The sequence below is a fragment of the Hippocampus guttulatus genome, chromosome 2, assembly GCF_054856545.1.
Source record: "Hippocampus guttulatus isolate MCC_2025c chromosome 2, RoL_Hgut_1.0, whole genome shotgun sequence".
NCBI lineage: Eukaryota > Metazoa > Chordata > Actinopteri > Syngnathiformes > Syngnathidae > Hippocampus > Hippocampus guttulatus.
The window spans coordinates 7,830,733-7,849,685 of record NC_141262.1 but is presented as its reverse complement, the minus strand read 5'-3'; the positions used below and the strand labels follow the sequence as shown (position 1 = coordinate 7,849,685).

Sequence of the window (18,953 nt, the reverse complement as noted above, 5' to 3'; positions counted from 1 at the left end):
TATACAGTATATAGTTATTCTTTCTCCTTTTTTATTTCAATTTTCTGATATTCATTATAATTAGCATTTCTTGAATACAATTGATAAGTTGATCATAAGTTAATCACTCTTCTAAAACCCTCGGGTCCCACCACCCTATTGACTTAGTGAGCTATTATGTGTTGACGAACATCCTGGCGCGCCTCCTGCCTTTGGCCTCCTCCCCCTTTTCCTCGTCTCTTCATGACACGGCAGTTTGGCCTCTTCGTCAGGACACGGCAGCTGTTGTCATGCGCGCAGGATAATGCGCGGCCTGCCTCTCGTTAATGGATTCCTCTCCCTGAGTGAGCGCCATGCCAACGGGGCCGTCCGTATCAATGCCGGGATGTCAAACGCACGCAGACTCAAGGAATGCTGTTTGAGAAATATACAGTATGTAACTCAGATTTACACCTTCATATATTTTTTATTTATTACAAACATGCTGGGTAAGACAAGCCTGATTCTCAAAAATATGCCTGTCAAAGACCAGCTGGACAGCAGAACTTGTACTTTCACCAGTAAAATTAGCTTTATGACCAGTTTTTTTTTTTTTTTTGCACGGAAATTACCCTACATTTTTGGTCCGAAACAACAGAATTAAAATTTATTATAAACAGAATGGCAGTCAGGACAAGCTGTACAGCAGAATTTCAGGCGAACATCTCTCTTAACACATTCGGGATCAATATCAACAAAGTGATTCCGTGTTTTTAAAAATGATAAGCCTGACTGACAAGAAATAAGCCAACTGCTTGCTGGGTGTATTTTTACAGACAAAACTAAATGTAATCAAAATCCACTGACTTTTGTCATGCTTATTTCGCTTGCTTCACCCCCTTTTACTGATCCATCGAAACATTAAGAAACCGAACTAAGATACGGTCAGGGCAAAGCTCCAGATGACATGCATATTTGTCAGCGCAGACAACAAGAGGCCTTCCTTTTATCACTGCTCTTTCTCTACATCCCCACTCCAGCCACCCTCCCCATCCTCATATAACTACTCTTGTCTGCATTCCTGTTGCCCATTTCCACCCCCCTTGTGTGACTCCACCTTGGACGTGCAATGTTCACAAAGACAGTTCAAAGCAAATATTCCCCGCCCTGTAGCGGCGGGAAAAGCAAAGTGTGTGTGTGTGTGTGTGTGTGTGTGTGTGCGTGCGTGTGTGTGTGTGTGTGTGCGCGCGAGCATGCTTGGCCCTGGGCGTTCTTAATTTTTCAACCCACTCCCATTCTCCTGCACTGAAACCTGCCTGTGGGTATCAGCCTCTTTGGCACACTCCTGCAAACATACCACTTATACCCCACACCCCCAACCGCTCATGCAAACTTACTCCTTATAACGCACACCCCCTCCCCCCAACTACGCCAGTACCAGCCCAAGGGTATCCAACGCAGCATCACAAGGATGACCTTTGACCCTGGTGTTTGTGTGTGGAGAGGCTTGATTCAGGCCTCATGCAGATCATGCGATGAAAACATGCTGTCCATGAGCGAGCTTCAACAGAAAGAGAGTATTGTTAATTACAAAGAAAAAAACATTTTCAGGCAGATGTTTGTATTAACAGTCTACTTTGGTTTGACCAAAAGGAAAAACCTTGTCAAGCTCCAGCTGTATAGCAGAACTTTTCTTTTGCCAGCAAAGCTTTTCTTTTGCCATCGTTCTACACAGATGATAGCACATTTTGGGGCAACATTAGCAAAGTCACAATGGATTTTTAACATTGAGACCCTTCAAGACTGGCTGTTGATCAAGCCAAATTATAAATAAATAATTTAGGAAATAGAGCGTAGGACCCCCCCCCCCCCCCTCTTTTTTTTTTTTTTTTACACTGAATATTACACTGTGGTCAACTTTTACAAAAACAAAGCAGCTTTTCAGTCATGGCGTAGCGGTACAACGAAAATTACTCAAAGCCCCTCTTTTCCTCAGCATAATAATTTTTATGCATCTTATTTCACATTTTGATGAAACAAAATCAATCCTAAATTTCATACCGTTTTGACTTGCTATCCAGTAGAACCCCTTCTTGTTTATTTTTTCCAACATAACGGCCCCATTTTCATGTAGATTTGTCCACATTTTGGGTGAATGTCAGCATGTATCCTGATTTTTAAAAGAATAATAATAAGAATACCCCTCAATGATCAGGTATCAACCTTTACCAACAAACACACACACACACACACACAGATTTTTTTTGGTGTGAATTATCATGAGCATTATCTTTTTAAAAGTCAAGTGTCATGAAAAAAAAACAAATAACAGCCACACCGGGGGAACTCCAGCCTCACCTCCTTTTGTCGCCATAGCACTCAGCATGTCACACTTAGTTTGTGCCATTCAGTTCCTGATCATATATGTCTGTTTATATTCCCATCAAATTCCAACTTCAGAGTTGGAAGCACTTCTTTCACCAGCTGTGGCTTTTCCATAGAGTCCTACATTTCCTCAACTTGTGGTCAAAACCAAGCCAATGAATCCTGTTTTATACAGTGGAACTTTGTCTTAAGACAGCAAAGCACTGCTTTTGCCAGCCTTGTGCCCCAATTCCTACACAGATTATAACTTGGCACAATAACAAGCTGCCTTAACATGCTTGTGGTTTGCAAAGGTGCCCAACGGTTTCCTTCTACTATTACCACTCCACTTAACAATCACCATACAATATTTTTTGTCTTCATGAAGGCAGATAGAATGCTCGGATTGGGATTTATATTTATGACCGCAGAAGAAGGTCAGAGGCAGGTCAAATTAGTCATAAAATTATCGCTGTGTATTTGTATGAACGTAGATTTCAGAACTAATCTGTCCACATCTCTTTCAGAGTGAGTGTGATATCAATGGTGACTCAAAAGATAAACTTACAAGCTGTCTGTCGACAAATCCCACGGTCTCATCCTGTCTTTTTGTCTGGTCTTCCAGGTGTAGATGCTTCAGGTGGATCCCGAGCAGGACCAGGCTGCTTCCAGCAGGGCCAGGCCGATCCTTTGAATCTCAGCTCGTGATCTCGAAAGAGACAGCCAGACATTTTGCTTTCTGAAAGTCCGCTTTGGGCCTCTGCAAGGGGCGCTGTCCGTGCCGAGAAAGCGCCAGAGTGGCCACCGCCATGACCACCGCTGTGCAGCCCAATGAACTGGTTTTTGAATTTGCCAGTAACGGGATGGATGAAATCAACCAGGTATGCTCCTTGCGCTGCTTGATTAATTTCAGAGTGATTAATCAGGTTGTGGTGGTCTGATGGTTGTGATGGGCAAAAAAACTTCTGCAGTTTTGATTGTTAGCTCAGACAGACAGGATTCGACAATGACCACAAAAATGATTTTTAGAGCAGAGCGCCATATGGGCCAAGGTATGAAACTAGGAATTCCACTTTGTTGTTGTTTCGTTGTCGGTACTCACTTTGTAATAGGCATTACTTTACTGCTCGAGTCTTAGTTAGCATTTTTCTGCCTTGTCGGACGTCTGTGGGTGCCACTGTGCAGCATTTTGTACAAGCAGACTCTTCACTTGTCATGTGAGTGACTGGCAACCAGTCACTAAACTATTACATGATGATGCGATATGGCCCAGAAAGAGATAGTTTTACACTTGAATGCTCACAAAATGAGGTTTATGATTTGCCTCAAAACACAGGATATGGATATATTGTTACAGAAAATCCTTGTTTGACACATTTGACGTGTTTAGGATTGTTCATGCTCTTATATTGCGTGTTATTCTTAAGTGCACTTAAATCTAGCTGGTCGTTCACTGCTGTCCGTTTTTATTCTATTTCGCAGAGACACAGAGTCCTAGTCGAAACCTTTGAGGTGACCTGGAGGCCCTTGTTTGCACTGACACGCTGCATGTTGATATATGTGAGACATGTCCTGGCAGGGCAAGCAAAACTTAAAACAGCATGGCCACTGGGAAGCTGTCAGAGCGTCTCGAGAAGTAGGAGGCAGTGACATGGAAAGTCTGACAAACCTGTAGTGGGGTTAGAGTGCATGGGAGGAAAAGCAGGGAGTCGGCGGCTGGCTAGCGCAAAATATGTTTATGGCACAAAGGTTACTTGTGCGCCTGGATGCAGTATGCATCTCTCCATCGGCCGACCCACGTCAACAGTTGTCGGGTTGTCGCCACGCCCACGCCTCGATCCAGTGGAGCAGGCTCCTGGGTAGAGTGGTGTGCTGTTGACTGCATCGGGTGCGTGGATCCAGACTGACGGGTTGTCACTGGATCCCCAATGAGCATTTGTTCAGGCCCAACCTGACTGACCGGTTCCGAGTAGATGGTACGATCCTACCGTGAGATCTCTCATTGTTCCCCTGGCTTTGTTTCTGGCTGCACCCACCCTATTGAACAAACTTCATCCACCCCCTCAGCCCCTGCAATAACAACCCTTTTACCGGTACTTTCAACTATCTGTGACTCTTAACAACTAGCGCCACGGTTGCTGGTCGATGGTCAAAGGTGAATCAAGAAATAACATTCTAATGCCACGTGCCATCTTACATAGTATGGTTGAAGATCTGCTATACTACCGGTACTTCTGCTGTTATTATTGCTACTATTTTTTTATATTCTTGCAAGCTCATGCAAGGCCTTGTTGGGTGTTCCAGTAGACCAAGACGAGACATTAGACTAGCTAAAAGCAGGTCTAAGTTGGGGCGCAGGTTGTGTAACGCAATTTAGGTAGATTTGATCAAAGTGCAGTCAGACAGATTCTGTGCTCCACTTTGTTTGCATAAAACCCACTGAATCAGTGTAGAAATCAATTCATTGGATGAATTCGTCTTCTTCTTTTCTTCTTATTAACTTTAATGTACTTTTAAAATCACCCTCCACCCCTTGACCGTAGCACCGCTTTGGGTATGTGTGTGTGGGGGTGGGAGGGGGGGATTGGGGCAGTAACACACAGATGCACAATAGGAGATGGAAGGCTGTCTCCAATTTCACAGTGGCCAACTTTGCATCCTCCATAAGTGGAGTTGCAGTTCCTTATAAACACATTTGATGTGTGCCGATCACCGGCATGGACTCCTGCAAGTCTGGTGTGCTTCTGCCATGTACACCACGCACCTCTCTTATGCTGAATTTAAAGGGAATAAGAGGACCTGCTTCGACTGGCCGGGAATCAACTTGTCTGTGTTCACTTCCACAATGTTGCCAACGGCCAGTTCTACCCGCGTGGGTCTACGAAAATACTAAAAGAAAGAAAACTCCACCCATGCGCACGGTTAGACCACTCTTTGTGTTAGACTTGCACTGTCCATGAAAATAGGATTTTGGAATTCAGTGCCCCCTTTGCAAGCCCACATATGCAGAGCAGGTTTGGTGCACCATCAGAATCACCTGTCGTGATATACTGTACCAGGGCATTTAAGTAAGACTGCTTGCACTGCATTGTCTCTTCAATGTGGTTTTCTTTTTCTTGAAAGCTGTCAGCTCTTCTTCTTCCGTGTCATTATTTTGCCTTTTCAGGAAGAGCTCTCACATTTTTTTCTCATTTTTGCTACCTTGTGGGCTTACTTTTTCATTACTGTAACAGAGCTGTTGCAAGATTTACAGAGGCACAAGTCTAACTTGTTGCAGAGTCTGATCTTAAATAGAACATTTTTCATTTAAACTCTCAGCAGGCCGGTACCAGTCCACGGGCCAGTGGTGGGGGACCACTGCACGGTATCTCACTGAGAGCTGTTTCTGATATTTTGATCCTACTTACTTGGTGCGGACAGTGGGTTCATGTCAAGTTTTCACAGATAAAAATGAGGAAATGCAGCAGAATGCAATAATCGCATATCAACAAAGAGGAAATAACCTTTCAAATTTGAGCCTACTCAGTAAAGCAGAAGTCGTACACTGAGACATAAAAATGTATGTTTGTATTCATGGCACATTAATATGCTGTGAGAATGTGGGAAAATGACCAGTTTTACCCAGTCGGTCCCACAATGATACAAATAATACTTTGTTTCTGTCTTCACCAGTGACATGTAGTGGGAGACAGAAAAATTAAATGTTCTGGTACTGCTAAGACAAATTCTCCTTATTTCAGTGTACTACGTACTTAAGATTTTGATGTGGTCGTGTGCCATGAGATTTTTCTAATTAAAATATGTGCCTTGACTCAGTAAATGTTGGGAAACACTGAGCTAGTGTATCATCACAACATCTGCAGAGACAGCAAGCTCTGTCAGCAAAGTGCGCCGCATTCGTTGAGTAAGGAGGAGTTGCTGTTTGGGGGCGTTGAATCGCCCAGTAGCCAAAATGTCTGCACAACACACTTGACTTTTTCAAGGACACCGACAGGCTCGCTTGTTTGCCGTGCCATCTTGCAACATCTGATAGTATCAGACGGTGATTAATGGGAAACTTTGCTACTGATAATTTTTGTAGTCAAAGCAAACATTTTTTGCGCACATGACACAATGTGTGTTTGTTGTCGCTCATCACGCTGCAGAATTCACAAACGTTGGCCCGCGTGTGAACTTGGAGCATCAGCCGGCAAACAATGGCGCTAAATAACGAGCTGCTCTGTGAGCATGCCTGGTTAAAGTGTAGCCAAAAGTGGCTAATCAGCCCAGCCCTCCCCCAAAAGGCCTGAACACCTGGTATGCCCCAGAGGTTCACGCCAACAATGGATACTTGTCTCACAGCACAGAAAAGCCTTTATTCCCCTCTGACTGCACCCTTGCCGTCCTTTCACACTTTTAATGAAGCGCAGGACTGCGAGCATATATTCCCAATGTACGTGCTGCACTGATGCAATTGCCTCTACCTCGCCACATTATACACTCATTCAGACAAATCCTGATACTACATTAGAAGAAGGGAACATGTTTTGTTTTGTACATTTGACCGGAAGTCTTTAATACTGTACGCAGAGGATGCTTGTTTGTGACGTGAAAAAAAATAATTCAAAACACTCAGGATTGTTTCAATAACTGCCTAGTGATGATGACGATGGCCTGAGGTGAGGGAATTTTTCAACAGTGCTGCTGCGACCAGAGTAATCTTGATGTGTACTCTGCTGTCATCTAGTGGAGTGGGGACGTGACTGCATTGACTTAAAACACCCACAACACCCCAGTGACAAAGACGGAAAACCCCACACATTCATTGGTTACACAAAACAAGCGCTGTAAGAAAATACATTTGTTGCCAATCATTTAGGAGTAGCCTATAATTTCATGTTACTTTTGAGATCGACTGTTTTACTTTAAAAAAACCCCATCTGTTATTATTATTGACAAATTCAAACAAATGTATTTATATATGTCAGCTCTTGTTAAAAATGTATTATTGTCACTGTTGCAGTAGAAATACACTGAATTAGTTGTATGGGTCCCCGCAGCGGCTCCTCTCTCTCCTGTGGTTGAGAGGAAAAAAAATTCATCTGTGCTGTATGTTGCACATAGAGCATATTTGACAATAAAGTTGACTTGATGATAGAGAAATCTACGAACAAAATTGTATCATGTTCAAAGTTTCGGTTAATTTGGGCATGTCTAGACATACTCAGCGCAGAGGTGTCGGCCGTTTAGGCGGAGGGCCTTTCCTGAGTAATCACGTTAAAGCAAGGGGGGCGAAGGCTAAATTCAATCACAGAGTGGGAATAAACAAATTGGGAACAAAGAGTCGTTGAATACCAAAAGACAGTTTGGGAACTGCTGTCGCGCCCAGGTGGACATTAGTCATCAGCAAAGTCTGTGACTTGTGTATTCGGGTAAATCAGATCATTACCGGGGGGTGCGGGGTGCAAATCTCGGGGGCAGTGTCTTTCTTGTATTTTGCAATAAAAGTTCGAACCGGCGGAGAGGGAGGCAGGTGTGATCGCGGAGCAACTACCCGTCTTTCGCTCTTAGAGATCCGCTCCCGCCGATATTGAAGACAATTTTCTTTAACTTTGTCCGAGAAAATCTCTGACACTTGACTTAACTTGTTTCCAACATTTGGACCCTAACAAAGGATATCAAAACATGAGAAATGCGAACTCTTGTTGTCTGTTGTCTGTTTAAGAGGGAGGAAATTTCATCTGCACATTTGATAATAAAGTTGTACTTGACTTGACTTGTCTGACATTGCACACATGTTGGATTAATCAGTCAGTGTGAGTAAAAAAAAAAAAGCATGATAATGCGTTAATTAATGGTAGGATTTGGATGGTACAGGACTACCTACTGTTTTGGCGAGTGAATAAACATGGAATTAATATCATTTGAACAATTTCAATCATAATATTGTAAGTGGCGTGCTGATAATTGGATTTGACACGAAGATAATCAACACTAAAGCAACGTGTAAAAATAAAAGATTCCCTCCCCATAGGAAAGTTTCCCAAAGCGCATTTTTGTGTAAAATTCCCAATTACAGCATCCACATGGACTGGTTTCATTGGTATTTCCAGCCACTGTATGGGTGAAGTAGGCTCACTTTTGCAGCCTGTATTCTTCTTTGGGTGGCTCCCCACGGACTACTGCAATGCCTCCAAAATGAGCTTCTCTCCTCCGTTGCTCCCCATTAGCCCAAATTGCATATGGTGCTGGCTTGATTTTATACGGCTGTAAAAATACGAGCCAGCAAATCAAGCTGTGATATTAATCTACTAGGGCTTTTTATGTACGTTTTAGGATGTAGACTGGATTGAGCCAACCCTTTGCCTCCGACTCATGTATGTGTTTGCTTTTGCGTGTGTCTGTTACAGCTGGACGACCCGTCTGTGTTCCCCGCCGTGATTGTGGAGCAGGTGCCCGCCACAGATCTGCTGCAAGTGTACTCGGGCCTCGAGTCGGACGAGGTGACCAACGGCATTATGATGGACAACACCATGCACATAGCCGAGGCGCCCTGCATCCTAGTGGGAGGCGTGGACCTCTCAGGTTGGAATATTTGACATCGGAGACGTCTGTCTATCCATTTTCTATTGTGCTTGTCCTGGCATGAAATTACAGTCTGTCGTTTAGTCGGGGTGTGCATCTCACCAATAAAAGATGAATCGATATTTACAATACGACGGTGAAAGTGCTGTATAAGATGGATTGGATTGCATTTTAATGTGGAACGGCTCAATTTGAGCGGGTTATGATGCAAGTCTGTGAGTTTCTTGTCATTTAAAAATGATTTAACTTGTCGGGACCTCTTAATGTGGCATATCCTTTCATTAAATACTGAATCCCTCAAATAAAATATGATTCGATACATATCAGTTATTTTAAAGTGGAACAATTCACTTCAATTTGATTCGGTGCCATCGCATCTTTGAAATCAAATTCAATTTTCCGATCCCAATTTTTTTGTTTTTTTTGTTTTACCACTCGCACATGGTACTCCACATTTTGAATATGCCCGATGGCAGTAAAACAGGCCTACGTATAGTTTGACTCAATGCCAGAGTGTCTTAAGTCTTAACTCCAGAATTAAACATTTCGACTAAATTAGTCATTTATGTGTGTAAGGCATTCCGGAGTACTGGACCTGGAATAGAGAATCATCTAGAATGACTTCTCTTGGACTTTTCTTAGCTCTCTGGCTCACCACAAGACGTGTGGCGAACGTAGCTTTCGGGTATGGAACATAGCGTACAACTACGGTATGTCAGCAGTATGTGAGGTGCTAAACAAAGTAATAGTTTGTATTTAAGTCGCATCATTTGAAAATCACATTCCTAGTGAACTGGGAGCCAAGCACGTTGGCCAGTAGAGGGGTAGTATGATCAGACGTACGGTACTTGTTTTGTCAAGAGATTTGCTGTAGCAAAGAGAGACTTGAGTCAAATATAATGCTGAGATTTTTGGCAAAGAACACTTTGAGTAATACTACTTTTATCCAAACTCTCAGTGGTGTCCTCAAACAAGCACCTGTGTCTCGCAGGGGCAATCATCAACATCTAAATTTTCTCAGGGTTAAGAAGCAAAAAGTTACAGGACATCCATTGTTTAATGTCTACAAGACCCGCATCCTGATAACAGCAGTTGCATGCGTTAGTTAGTCTTAAAGTTGGGTTCATCGGCTTGACGATGAAAGCTCATGTAATATTTGTATATGGTGTCACCAATTGGCACCATATAAATACGGCACAGTAGGGGCCACGTACTGATCCCAGCAGGACTCTGTAATTGACATTACAATGATCAGAAAGCACATACTGCCACGGATTACTCGGCGTGTCCTCCCTGAGATACACGGTAAGTTTCACACCCAGGAAGTGCTGAGCCTGTTGTACTGATCGATGTTTCGAGGCGATCTAGTAATACAATCGATCAGTTCAAAGGCAGCGATGGAGTCGAGTAATAATTAAAGTGTTGAAATCCATGGCAGGGCAAAGCTCATACACCAATAGTCACTTTTTCATGGGCAACCTCAAAAGAGTTATCTATTTTGAATCCGGACTGAAAAGGTACAACTAGATTGTGAGAGGCCATGCCATGCGCTCATTAAGCTGTTGTGCTCCAATTTTTTCAAGAACATTCAAGATGAAAGTTCCCTTTGCTCTTGCCGATGTCACAACTGCCAATCATCAGGCCTGCTCTTAAAAGCCAATACTCAGAGGAACTCTTGCGAGGAATACTTGGGTATCAATTCAGGTTCTCCAATTTTTGAGGAAGTGCTTGACAATTTTGCCTCTCTGTCACTCTGCTGTGATGATAGTCACAAGAGTAACGTTGGCTGTTCGGGGCGGGCCTGATAATTGGCACTTGTGACATCAGAAAAGATTAAAAAAATCAAAGAGGCATTTCATCTTGACTCTTGGCTCAAATTAGTCACTCGCGTATGAATGCACATAATCTTATGGTAATGAAGTGACTCTGTCATCCTTAACCACAAACAAGAGCCTTAACAGCGTTGACTGGCACGTGGCACCAGTCAGTTGGCAAGACACGTTTGATGTGGCTCCTCCTTTGTCGACCGCTATATGCACGGTACAGTGTGCTCTCCTTTTTCTATCTATCTATCTATCTATTGTCTGTACATTTCTCGCAGCCTCTATCCAGCGATGTTTTTACGACAGAATACTTACAGTATATAATAATATTTAACTTTTTTTTTTTGTCACGCACTTGACAAATACCTCATATGAAAGAACTAAAACTAACACTCAAGCTGAAAAACCTAAACAAAAACAAAGCACTCTCAAAAAAATACAAACTAATTTAAAACAACATATAAATGAACTCTAATTAGAAATTGCAAACCCGGCTGATGCTTTTATCAACTGATTTTGTGTGAAAGGTGGGATGCACACTGGCCGAAGAAAAATTTGGACACGGTTCCTGTGTTGCATCTTTTTCTATTGTTTTTTTTTTTCTTTTAAGAAACGGTCTCGGCCACTGAAGACAGCATGGAGACAAATGAGGCCGCCGCGGCTCTGCTCAACATGGAGTCCCCAAACAACATATTGGACGAGAAGCGCATGTGTAAGACGACTGACTCTTTTTTGGCAACTTTGCTGCTTCTAGAATCCCAGTGTAGACTTGTTTGCAAGGTTCTGTGGTTCATGTTCATCTCTCTATCCATTTTCTAAAGCACTTTTCTTTCCTCTCATGTTCACGCATATGGACAATTTGGAGTTTTCAATACAGCAGGTGGCTAGAGTACATGAAAAAAAACCATGCAAGCACGGGATGAACATACAAACTTCACAGAGCTTTGAACCTAGAGACTCTCAACTGTGAGGCAGATCTGCTAACCACTTAACTACCATGCTGTCTATTAACGAAATAGAAACCCAAAATACGATAAAGCCTATATAAGTTTGAGCGCTCCACTAGGATGCTGTTTATTCAGATTAAAAAAAAAGAAAAAATAAATCCCTTAAGAAATGTATTGTAATAGAATTGATCTAATTTGTTTGTTTGTTTATTGAACATAAAACATATATACAGTAATATGTTTTATGTTCAGGCTGACATTTAATTATCATGTAAAATCAAGTCTCCCGCTACCTAAATATAATGCTAATAAAACATATAACATAGAGTCAGCCTTCAAACCGTGATAGCATCTTCCTGTTCTTTGGCCAGTTTTCCTTTTTGCCACCACGAAAAAAAAAAAGACAAAACCAATAAGCTATCTCCTGTGATTTGTGAACTTTTTTTTTCCCCTGAAAGGTTTCACTTAAGTAATTTTTTATATCTAGAAGTCCGATTTATATGGGAATATGGTCAAGTGAACGTGAGTCCCTCACTTGAGCTGAACTGTTTTTTATCACACACGCCCCAACCAGTCTTTATTTTTTGTGTTTTCTGCTGGGCTGTAGTTCACAACTATGGTACTCTGCTAGAGGCGGACTTGACATATGCGCCCCTGAGGCCCGACCACATGGAGAACGGCACCCTTGACATGTCGCTGGACGAGGACACCTCATCCATGGATGAGATCCCCCAAAAGTCTCCCTTGAAGCCACAGAAAAAAAACAAAGGTGAGCTTGTTGGCAAGTGCTGATGAAGTGGCTGGATGGATGCATGGCTCGAGGAGCCGACGTTGAGAAGAAAGGAGCGTTAGCGCAGAGCGCCGATGCGAATGTGGAACTGGGAGTCGTGGCTTGGAATTGAAGCGGATTTACATGGGACAGGAGAAGAGAGCCAATCTCTTTTTCGCTAATGGAGGCTCCAGCTTCTTGTTGCTTTCAACTCAGCTTGTAGCAGACGTGTGCACATTGCAGCGTGGCGTCTTTGATCCACTGGTGAAAAGGACACTTTGTTTCGCTCCTCTTTCATCTGTAACTGCTTCAAACAACAAAGTGTATGCAGGAAAGTGGTTCAGATTGCACGATTGTCAGTGTCTTATGTGTTGTCTTGTATTATTTTGTCATTTTATGTTAACTTTTCTTTTGATGGCGGCGCGGGCACCCGCAGCGGCTCCTCTTGTTGCATGTTGTCTTGAGAGGGAAGAAATTTCATCTGTGCTGTATACAGCACATTTGACAATAAAGTTGCACTTGACTTGACTTGAAGTGTTCCTTGGCAAGTACAATGCCTGTGCATTTTATATTCTTTTTAACACATTGCCCTCTGTGATTTTTGTCAGTGAGGAAGCCCCGGGCGGTGCGCTCATGCTCCCCCATCTCCACCCCGAACCTACCACTGAGGAAAAAGAACAAAGAGGGCAAAGGTAAACCTCAATAACAAGTGGTCCTCCCTTGTAATGAGCCAATCAAAGTCAAGGTCTCTCTCCCTCTGGTGGAGCGCTCTCTGTGTTCACCCTGTGTGCAAACAGCCAGGGTGTGAATGATGGGTTTCTCAGGGTCTACAGGGACCTGCTTGCAGGCACATTGATGCTCCACTGAAAGAGACTACTGTGAACCGCACAGGGTGACACGCTTTGGTCTCACCCATATACATCACCCTGTCACCACGGCTGGGATTTAGGCGACTATTGGGGGGAGCGTTCATGTTTTTTAAACCATCTCTGGTAAAATCATAGACGTTTTATGATAAAAGCTTTATTTATTGTAGTACAGTTTTGGTTCTGGTCATTTGGGATCGCTGGGAACGTAGACCTCATAAGGTCAGACCTCAAAGCCTCCCAGCCAAAGTAAGCTCAAAAAAATGGCTTAAAAGTAATATTTTAATGATCTCTCCTGAATACAAATTTCCTGGTTTGAGGTGGGACATTTCCGACTTCAAAGTGGTCAAGGAACACACCAATTAATGCTTTGGACACCAGTCTGCCAACTTCACATGGCTTCCTTTGTATATTCTTCTCCCTCTGTTAACACAACATGTTAACAGCTTATTCTTTTGGAGTGTAAAGTGTTGCAAAGGAGGTAAAAAATAAGCAAAACAGTCTTGGTCTTGATTTGCCATGGTTTGAACTCAGATTTACCAACTTCCTCACATTCCAATTGGACAACTTCAGAGACAGTCCTTCTCTCATACAACTGAGAAAGTGCCACCCGGTATATGTAAACCCTTAAATTATTGAACGAATAATAGAAAAAAGGGTCGAGTCTGGGCCTTTTATTTTCGATGAACCTTTATTTTACTGCGAGCCAACGCTACTTTGCAGACACCCGTTTTGCCAGAATTCCACAATGTTGTCATCATTGTTTGGAAAGTTCATTTTCTACGTGAACTACTTCAAAGTGCAGTTCACACATTTCTTTTAATGAACTTGTTTAGTTCATGTGAATTTTTAATTTTTTTTTATAAACAATCCTCACAAATTTAGAGTGTCCATTCAACCTACCATGCTTATTTTTGGAATGTGGGAAGGAAACCTGAGTACGGGGAAAAAACCCTCACAGGCACCGGGAGAACATGCAACGCCATGTAAAATTCTATTGTGTTGATGTCAGGTGTGTTTGAATATTCAATAAAAAGCAGCAAACACAAATTTGTTTGCCCGTCCTTGTTTGCAGGAAACACCATCTATCTGTGGGAATTTCTCCTGGCCTTACTGCAGGACAAGAACACCTGTCCCAAATACATCAAGTGGACACAGCGGGAGAAAGGCATCTTCAAGTTGGTTGACTCCAAGGCGGTCTCCAAGCTTTGGGGCAAACACAAGAACAAGCCCGACATGAACTACGAGACCATGGGACGAGCGCTCAGGTATAAAAAGAGAGGGATTGTCATTGTTGGGGAAATATTTCCGGCGCACTTCATTTTACACCAACGGCAGGGGAAATGTGACAGAAAAAAACCAAAACAAGATTCATTTGCAACAAAATTTTTTGGATGATTTTTCAAATAATTTCTTTGGATTGCCTCGCTCAGGTTATCCCCAGCAAGTGCTTTCTCATTTGTCAGTCTGTTCAAAAAGCAAAACAACAACAAAGATATGGAACATCCCTTGCTTGCGTGATTCTCATCTCCTGGTTACACAACGCGAGAAGAAGAGCACAGATCTTTCCGCTCAGCTGACAAACATTTTCTTATAAGATAAGAAAACCTTTATTAGTCTCGCAATGGAGAAATTATGCTCCCTTTAGCAGTCTTCCTTTTGTCAGGAGCCATTCTGACCGTTTAGTGTTTTATTTACTTGTTCTTGTTGAGCAAAAGTTCAATCTGTCGATACGGGACCTACTCAAAAAACACGGCTGCTTTTGACATGTCTGATTGGTTGACTCTTTTGTACCTAGGTGGACATCTATTTTGACATGATTACACCAACACTAACCGTTTGTTATCTTCATTAATAAGTGGCTACATTTCAATAAATAACATACACACTGTAAATGTTATACATGTTTTTACGACTCAAAATGGAATGTTTTTGGACTTCTTCAACCACGTCACGCAGAAATGCAACCGCTATTTGATTTGCGATTGGATAATCAAGGATACGGAGGTGGACCTTCCGCCTACATATGTAACAGCTTTCGGCCTTATGTTGCCGAGGGATACAACTGTTTTTCAATTTACAGCAATGCATCATGCATGTTGCCAACGATGGTTATTGCAGCACTAGAAGAAGCAAACATGGATGCGTCCGCTCGTCTATGCTTGTACAGTATATTGAGAGTAGTACATAAATAGAGGTCATTCCCCTATGAACATTTTGTGTGTAGAACAGGTCTGCGGGCTTCACTTGTGGTCCCTACGGGCTACCTGGGGATCGCTGCCACCACGTTGGTGACCCCTGATCGACACTCTCATTCACTGCAGATACTACTACCAGCGAGGCATCTTGGCTAAGGTGGAAGGTCAGCGTCTCGTCTACCAGTTCAAGGAGATGCCGACTGACCTGGTGGTGATCGAGGACGATGACGCGGGGTCCGACGGTTACAACGGGTATGGCAACCAAAGGTCCGCCGGCGGGAGGTCTGTGGCACGGGGGGGCTCCAGAGGGAAGGCTCACCAGCAGGTCAAGCAGATGAAGAAGGAGCCCATCGAGCAATGTCTGCAGCAGGAAGTGCAGGGAGGACAAGCTGAGCAACTCCTGCATATACTGCAGGGTAACCAAGGGGCGGACATGGCGCAGGCTATGAGGTACACATGCAACCTACATAGACACAAGGTCCTTTTGTACCACGTTTACTCGATTATCTTTGGCAACTCTAATAAACACCGTAATGAAGAAGTTAAGATTTTGGTTCGGCGAAACCCAGGTTGTGAACTTTTTGGCCACAAATTCAAAAGCTACGTTTGGTGGAAGCAACATCATGCTTAGGGATTGTTTTTTATCAGCTGGAATTTGGGCCTTAGGCAAAGTGGGGGGCGGGGGGGGGGGGCAGTTCCAAATCCAAAACAATCCCTTCAGGCTTCTCCTAGAAAGCATAAACAATGTCAAGAAAACCCTACCAGATCAATTCTATTTGGGGTAATTGTCAGAAGGTACTGACTTCTGTTTATTGTACGTTTCAATGTGATTAGTTCATTCTGAATAGTCAGAGATCCCAGTCATAAGAGGGTGCAGCCACATCATCAATTTTTTTTTATAAAAACCTCTCCCAAAAAATGACACTTTATCAATATATTACATCGATTGTACAAAGAATTAAAAAGTGACTTTTCCATAATATGTTCTCTCTCTTTTCTTTCCAGGGCCATGAATACTCCTGCTTCACTCCCGGTTGTCTTGACGTCGAATAGTTCTCTCCCGTCTCTGCCCCTCAGCACCGTTCTCCCCAACGGGGACTCCACCCACTGCTCCCCCTCTCGCGTCCTCCTCCAGTCCATGCCCCCCACCACCACCTCAGCCAATGACGTGCTGAGCATCCAGGCGGCCAACGGCCTGCAGGAGGGCCTCCCCCAGCTGCTCGTCACCAACTTCGGCCCGTCCGCCATCTCGTCCTCCTCCGCCACCTGCGCAGTCCCCATTTCCTCCGCCTCGAGCCTCCCCCGCCTGCTCACAATCAACACCACCTGCGGGCAGACCATGGTGGCGCAGCAGCCCGGCACGGTCATCGCCACCGTGCTGAAATCGGGCGATTTGTGTGGGCTGCAGGTTAAAGAGGAGATGCTGGACTCCAGCTACTTCCAGTCCATGGTCAACGGCGATCCTTCCCTGGCCAGCACGTTCGCCAAGGAGGAGATGGACGCCGGCGAGGCGGAGCTGCAGTACCGGACTGTGATCATCGACACCAGCCACACCCACGGTCTGGAGCTCGCCAGCGAGGCGGCCTTCAACGGACTCTCTTCCCAAAGCAGCGGCCCGTGTGAAGGCCTCACCCCCGTGGAGGAGCTGGAGGTGCGAGGGGAGATGTCCCTGCAGTCCCAGCAGACCATCAAAAGCCTGCAGGAGCTGCCCCTGTCAGTGCAGCTGCCCGCAAACTTTATCCAGATAAAGACAGAGCCCGCGGAGGCCTGACATGCTTTCTGCCTCTTCTTCTTCTTAAGCTCAACTGAAAAGCAACCCGTGGACCAATAGGTGGACTTGACGGTGGTTGTTTTTATTTTCTTCCACATTGCTGCGGTCTGATCCAGGATCAGATGTTGCTCTTCAAGGTTGCTCAAGTTCAGCCTCAGGATTGAATCGTTTACTCACTTCTTTGTGATCATGTGCCTAAAGAAATGTATCAAGGGAGTGTTGTATTTTTTATTTTTTAAAGATGTCACATTTCAGTTTTATGGGCGTGCAAAGATATTTACACACGAACTCTTCCCTTAAGGAGAACAGCCATTGGATGAAGCAGGGATGCCTGTCTGCCAAATGTGCCAGTTAGTCTGTTATTGCCTTAAATCTCAGTGGACTTCTAAATGGTGAAAAAAAAGAGGCGTGTCTCAGTCCAAACCAAAACATGGGGGGGCTGAACGGTGCAAGGAAATTGGACTTTCCGGCTGAGGGAACGCCAGGAACCAGCGTGCGTCAGTACAGGCCCTCACTGGCAAAAAGGATTCTGATGACTGCTTTTGGGTCTTTCACCGGAACTAGTTTATTTTAGTTCAAACCAAAAGGCAAAACATGTCAGTACTTCCAAAACGTGGAAAAGGGCATTTGGAAAAGAACAAGTCTTGGTGCAGACTGGACACAAAGACGGAAAGAATTCTAAATAAAACTTTTATTTTGTAATCAGCCTGATGTTTTTGAGGCTGAAATCCTGTTGATATGAGATGGAATATGCACGTGGTCTCTCACTGTATATACAAATGATATATGCTTGAGATTCACCACGAAGGCCACTGCAAATTTTATTTATTTTATGAATTTCTAAATTCTATATAAAAAGGCACATTTGTACTCTATTTACATGAGGGAAAAGGATACACACGCTTAGTACAGGAAGACCAAACCTTTATTTTATTTTTTCCATAAATAGATAAAGAACTTTTCTATTTCCATTGTTTCCGTTCCCCTAACATGCTGTTGTACATATCCTGCTGTGTGTGTGTGTGTGTACGCTTTTTCTTTCTGTTCAGCAAGCATACTGTAGCTCTCAAGCATTAGAAGCCTTCAAGAATCAGTATCAAAAAAATATCATCAGTCAGTATGGGTATATAAAAGTCACATATCAGTTTTCAGAGTCTCTTCTGGGCCAGTGCCGTTTTGTACATTTTCACATGTCCTCTCGGCTCCTGCTCTCGTGCGAGTCCAGTGTGCGCTTTCTCTATATGCCGATGAGTGAATGGGTTGAGGCACGGCGGAAACGTGCAGACACAGTGACCTTGATCCACAGAGCAGGAGTGACAAACTCGAGTCTTGTTTGTAGGGACAAGATGAATGTATCCATACAGTTCAAATATATGCAAGATTATGACAATCAATAATTACACTGGAGATATTTTCTGATCCAAATCTTGTCTATGCTGCTGCTTTGTTATTGTTGTTTATTTGCTCTGTATACACGTCGTATACCCTGTTTACAGAGCACCCTCGCCTTAAAGCACTGTTGTTTGTGACTGTTGATTGTCAGTGGCCTTCTTTATGCTGAGTATCGAGTTGATTTACAAGGCTTCTTTCTCGTGTTGTGACACAGCAGATGTCCAGAAATCACACAGCAGCAAAAAAGAAAAAAAAAACCCATGCAGAAATATTAAACTTGGAGACAAAACAGATGTGAGGG

General features: G+C 43.5%; 1 protein-coding gene across 4 annotated transcripts in view; it reads left to right on the top strand.

The window, feature by feature from the left end:
* The window catches only part of elf1 (E74-like ETS transcription factor 1), a 77,930-nt gene extending 58,985 nt beyond the window's left edge, over positions 1 to 18,945 (top strand). For 3 of the 4 annotated variants that reach the window (XM_086133439.1, XM_086133432.1, XM_086133455.1), the window contains exons 2-9: positions 2,948 to 3,203; positions 8,712 to 8,886; positions 11,320 to 11,421; positions 12,264 to 12,425; positions 13,034 to 13,117; positions 14,367 to 14,559; positions 15,616 to 15,939; positions 16,495 to 18,945. In XM_086133439.1, coding sequence (XP_085989565.1) covers positions 3,132 to 3,203; positions 8,712 to 8,886; positions 11,320 to 11,421; positions 12,264 to 12,425; positions 13,034 to 13,117; positions 14,367 to 14,559; positions 15,616 to 15,939; positions 16,495 to 17,260 — 1,878 coding nt within the window. In that variant the 5' untranslated portion in view covers positions 2,948 to 3,131 and the 3' untranslated portion in view covers positions 17,261 to 18,945. Of the gene's footprint in view, positions 1 to 283; positions 412 to 2,947; positions 3,204 to 8,711; positions 8,887 to 11,319; positions 11,422 to 12,263; positions 12,426 to 13,033; positions 13,118 to 14,366; positions 14,560 to 15,615; positions 15,940 to 16,494 lie in introns of those variants that run through there. The other variant, XM_086133447.1, reaches the window with a different exon arrangement.
* The last annotated feature ends 8 nt before the right edge of the window (positions 18,946 to 18,953 follow it).